The 5,276-nt window shown below is 48.9% G+C and overlaps 1 protein-coding gene across 1 annotated transcript in view; it reads right to left on the bottom strand.

Annotated features, from left to right (window-relative positions):
* CHST13 (carbohydrate sulfotransferase 13) overlaps nucleotides 1-3,554 on the bottom strand; it is a 26,664-nt gene extending 23,110 nt beyond the window's left edge. Inside the window, exon 1 of the mRNA XM_006017780.3 lies at nucleotides 3,499-3,554. Within this exon, the coding sequence (XP_006017842.1) occupies nucleotides 3,499-3,553 (55 nt within the window). The 5' untranslated portion in view covers nucleotide 3,554. The remainder of the gene's footprint in view (nucleotides 1-3,498) is intronic.
* Nucleotides 3,555-5,276: the final 1,722 nt, after the last annotated feature.

The raw sequence follows: 5,276 nt of genomic DNA, 5'->3' as shown, positions 1-5,276 counted from the left end.
CAACCCCCCATTAACTAAGAGTCCCTGACCTGCAACCCTGCAATGAATCCCTGCAGCAAAGCAGAGATGTGGAGCCAAAGTAGACCAGGTAGAAACAGAAGCGCCTCTCACTGGCCTCAATACGAATTGTTTCCATTTACTCCTGGGCACTGACTGAACCATAGTTACCAGGTAAACCTGCGTGGAGCCTTCCAAAGGTCTGAAATACTACTCTAGGACACTGCATATTATAATAATGCCTTCCCAACGGAGCAGGAGCTCACTGAGCTGAAATGCTACAGACGAGACACAGCACTGCAAAGAGCCGAATGCAACCGACGCTATGAAACCCAAAGATACAGGAAGCTCATCAGAACTTGGGTTTCATCCAATCTGTGGTTGCATGAGTCACCTGCATACAGAAAGGCACAGCTAAGGCTCAGATCAGTGCACACAAAGTTAAGAGGAAAGGCAACTGGATCACACAGAATATGAATCTGGATCTGAACCTGCATTCTGTTGCAGGCCTTATGTCTGTGATGGGCGATGCACATCCTTCTAGGCCAGTGGTTATCAATCGGGATGCTGCGAGATCCTCGTAAGGGTGCCACACAACATTAGCAGTGTCAGGTATGCAACCACTTACACATGCTTCACAAGATAAACTCAAGAGATTTCAAATATGAATCCAGAGGTTCAAAATCAATTTGACCTGCTGCGCTCTTTCTGAGTTCTTTGCAACAGCAGAATTGCTCTGATGTTTTTCCATTGTCAAAAAATGAATGAAAGCTAAGAGCTGGCATTTTCTGAGGGGGTCCCTTGAGTCTAAAAAGTTTAAGAATGACTGCTGCAGGCAAGCGCTTCCCAAACCACCTGTCTGAATTCAGTAATTCATTCCTCTCTCTGCCTTGCGACTGGGATACCCGAGGGTGCTAGTCTCGGTGACAGTTCACCTCCTTCGACTGTGATATTCTTTGAGAACCTGCCTCTCAAGTAAAGCAGAGGTGTGGAGCCAAGGGTGAGACTGCCTAACCATAGTGAAAACCTTTTGCCCACACACAAAATACAAGTGGTTGAAGACGCCCCTCAGTTGTGGGGTTTAAACACTTTAGAGATGGTTCACAAGATTTCCGATGCCGGAGGTTTCCCCCTACGTACCCTGTATCTCTCCAAAACGGCTTTCTAATAAACAGGGGTGCTGGTCCCAACATTTAGAAGCAAACCCCTGCAAGGGTCCGTTCGGGGTTTGGATCTGGAGGTTTGCTGCAGAGCCTGTGGGAAGGGAGAAGTCATTTGCAGCATGCTATTTCTCTTTGTAAAGCCCGGTTTGGTTGGGGCCTGAGGAGCCAGCAGGTCTCCAGCTTCTGGTGCAGAAAACAGAGGAAATAGAGCAGCTCCTCAGCCAACCGGATCCTGACCTAGATCACCCTTGAATAACACCTTTCTTCTTCATCTCTCCTCTGCCTTTCCTCCAGATGCATTTCTCTCCCTCCACCACCGGCTGTTTTCTTTTCTGAGCTAATGAACGAGACGGACCTGCGTGTTTGTGGTCTGACAAAGTACGGAACAGGCGGGGGACTGTTCGGGGCACCGGCCTTGGCACAGCCCCTCTGCCAGGCACACGCCCCAGACACAACACCTAGCTTCAGTCATCCTCTGGGGAGCCTGGCAGCTGGCACGGCTGTCCCAGGAGGCCCTGCCAGAAGCACGGACACGAGGAAAAACAATGACCCAATTAGTCCGTCCGTCTCCGGCATGGTGGGGAGCGGAGGGGGGAGAAGCGCGAGTCCTTAAGGCAGGACACGGCAGGAGTGACTACATCAGCCTGCAGGAAGGAAGGAGCCTATTGGTGTGGCTTTGTCAGATGTTTTGACGTGAGCTTGGCTTTCAAATTTCTCTCTGAGCAAACAGAAGTACTGCCCAGGCAGCCACAGCACAGGCTTCCCATACACCCCTTTAGCAAGGCACCAGCCCTGGCCCTGCCATCCTAACCCACCTTCTTCTTTATTCTAGTCCTGTTCCCCTCCTTACTTCACCTCAGCTCTGACCTGTCGCACCCGCGCTGTCCCCAACCTTGTTCCCCTTTTCCCTGCCAGGCAGTGCAGCCCAGAAATGCCTGTCACAAGTAGCAGGAAGATTGGGGAGGAGAGAGGACATGGTCCTGAGAGTGCAGTGGAGAGAGTGGGGGGTCAGGATAGAGTGAAAGGGGAGGAGAAATGTTCTTTGCAAAGGGAAGTCCCCTCTCCTTGCATCTTTGATGCCCTGCACGACTCAGAAATTAAAGGATATTTTAACGACTCCTGCTCATTTATTACATTTATTAAAAGGAGGCCCCCTGGGAAAGCTAGGCTGGAGTTTCCGTGAAGCGAGCAGCCTCGCAGCTAGTATCTGCAAGGTTCAGGGTGCCACTAGCCAGGGACCATGCAGCTGCCTGCACCTGGAGGAGTGCGCTTCTCTTTCACAGGTACGCAGGTTGTAGCCATATTGTTCTAGAGGAAAAGGCAATCAGGATTCGTAGTAGAGATCGTATCTTTTATTAGACCAACAGGATTTTTGCAAAGATCTTAAAAAACTTAAAGAATTTTTTTTGCAAAAATCTTGTTGCTCTAATAAAGGATATGATTTCTACTACAAGTCCTGATTGCCTTCTCTTTCCCAGAGCATTCACCACCACACAGACCAGGGGGAGCCTGGGCATATACCACAAGAGACCTGAAGGAGATCCAAGCTGCTTGGGCATTGCTCTTGGGGCAGAGGCAGCAAAAGGCTGATGAGGAGAAGAGCAAGACTTCAGTACAGGAAGCCAGGAGAAGCCAAGAGCCCCTTCAGCATATTGCACTCGGGTACCCTGGATTACCACAAGCGTGAGAGAGGCACCAATCCCATTCCCCACAGTCATTCAAACAGAGCTGAAACCAGTCCCTTGATGGGTAAGCTGCACCACTTCCCATCAGCCCTCATTGAAACCGACCCATACAGGTTAATTAGGTGGCAGATGCCACCGCAGCCTCCTTGCTGCAGATCGGGGCAGGGAGGGCACAGGGCTCTCGTCTAATTCTCACTCTCCTGCTCATCCCAGCAGGAGAGCATGAGCGAGCGATGGAGGATCAGAATCATGCTGAGCTCTGCCCTTGCACAACGGTCTTTTGAGAAACAGCAACCAAGCGCGAGCTGAGGACTAGCATGAGCTCCAGACTGAGGCCCTGCCAGCCCTGGCCCTAGAACAGCGCTGGCACATTTTTTGGACACAAACCCCCGTCTAAAAAGAATAAGGAGCCAGCGTCCTCGTCTGCTGGAACGTCCTGTTTGTATGCTCCTCTCCCCACCCTTCCAGCACACGTATCCCCAGCTACACCCCTCACAGCCCCATGCCCTATCCCTCTTCCCGCCTACAGCAAGTCAGACTTGAAGTAACTACAGTATGAAACCAGAGGGAATCTAGCCTTCTCTTCAGCTTTTTAAGAGACACCTTTAGGGCTTGCCTGAAGACTTTCAGGAATAGTTAACAATGCTCAGCACCTGTGAAGATCGGGCTGTGGTTCATGCTCCACACTGATCTGGAAAATGAAGACATGCTTCTCATTCATGGCTATGCTAAGTTGCATCAGGGACCTTATTCAGTGTTTGTAAGTCCAGGAGACAGAAAAAACCTGCTTCCTTTTCCCCCCCAACCTGCAAAGTATTAACACATAGGTTCTGCTAATATTGAGTAGATAAAAAGGGGAGTTGGAATTGAAAGCTCTATAGCAGGGGTGGGCAAAATGCGGCCCGCGGGCCAGATGTGACCCTCCAAGCCATTCTATCCGGCCCGGGGGGCCCCTAAAAATTTTAGAAAATTAGTATTTACCTGCCCCTGGCAGCCCCTGTCATGCAGCCCTCGATGGCTTGTTAAGACTCAGTAAGTGGCCCTCAGCCTGGAATAATTGCCCGCCCCTGCTCTATAGGCTTTATTATTGCCACCGAGACTGGGCACTACTCCTCCCATAAAGCCAGTCTGCCCACCTGTAAAAAAAAAAGGCTAAGGATGCTGATCCTTTCTCAGCAACAGAAGAATAAAACCTCCATATAAATGCAAAGCATTTTCCTCTCTTAATTCCCCTCCAAATGTTTTCAATTAAAAATGAAGCAATGCCGTGGGCGTTTGTTAATTGCTACAAACCATCTACTGAACTGCAGCCGTCACTCCAGAGCCTGGTAGCGAGGAAGGCCCCTGCCCACATGCCAAAGTTATACTGTTTTAACTGCAGGGATAGAGTTACATGAGGAGAAGCCCCCAGAGTGGGTGCAGTTATGCCATTATAAAGGTTCTTTATACTAGCAGTTATAAGGAAGGGGAGGTGTGTTGGTATAAGTTATAGTTACACTGGAGAATCTGCCACCACAGTTGGGGCTGTCCTGGTAGAACGATCTAAGTAAAAACACCACACCCCTAAATGACATACTAATCCTGGTACAAAGCCCAAGTCAGACAGACCTGAATCGTCACCAGACAGAAACTTCAGTAATGCTTCAGCCAGAAGCTCATATGTTACTGATTTAAAATCTTTTGGTTTGGCTGAAATAAAATCAGGAATTAGACCAACCGAGTGACTTGGGCTGGGATGAACGGAGTCCAACAGCTTATGGATGTTTGAGGGACTAGATCAGGAGTATTTTCCACCAGCAAGCAACCCATTCCCCAGCCTGTTTGAAACAGCCAAGTGAAATGAAAACCCCCTCTTGGTACTGAAACCCTCTGAATGGGCTAAACAGAAATGAGATTTCAGCAATGTTGCCAGTGCAAATTAAGAAAAAAAATGCTTGGGGTGTTAGATGCAGCTCAGAAAAACCATCAATGTGCAAAATGGGGCTTCCCCTAGGGTGGTTTATGCCTAGGCTAGTTGCACGTCACATTGATCATCGACACAGTGGAGTTAAAATACTGCAACACTATCATATCCCCCTTATAGACAGGGCCAAATATATATATGAACAGTACTTAAACACCTGCGATAGCAGTTATCCTGAGTTACTTCCTGAGGCCCATGTACTTCTCTTCTGTCTACTTCTCTTCTGTCTCTGTCTTCACCTTCCTGTCACAATAGAAAGGCAGTCCTGACCACACAGTGTGGTCTAAATAACTGCACTAGTTACAAACACTGGATGATTTCTTCTTTTTCTTTAGAAGACCCTCAAGAACCAAAATGAAGCTGCCACAGATGCTCAGGCTGTTTTTCAAGGCAGGTTTCTGTAAGCCGTAGGATGTCAGCAAGCTCCTTTCAGCCACTTCTATCCTGGGCCACCATGGAAGCCACATC

Source organism: Alligator sinensis, unplaced genomic scaffold (assembly GCF_000455745.1).
Source record: "Alligator sinensis unplaced genomic scaffold, ASM45574v1 scaffold839_1, whole genome shotgun sequence".
NCBI classification, from domain to species: Eukaryota; Metazoa; Chordata; order Crocodylia; family Alligatoridae; genus Alligator; species Alligator sinensis.
Note: the sequence above shows the minus strand (reverse complement) of the source record. Positions and strands in the feature narration are given on the sequence as shown.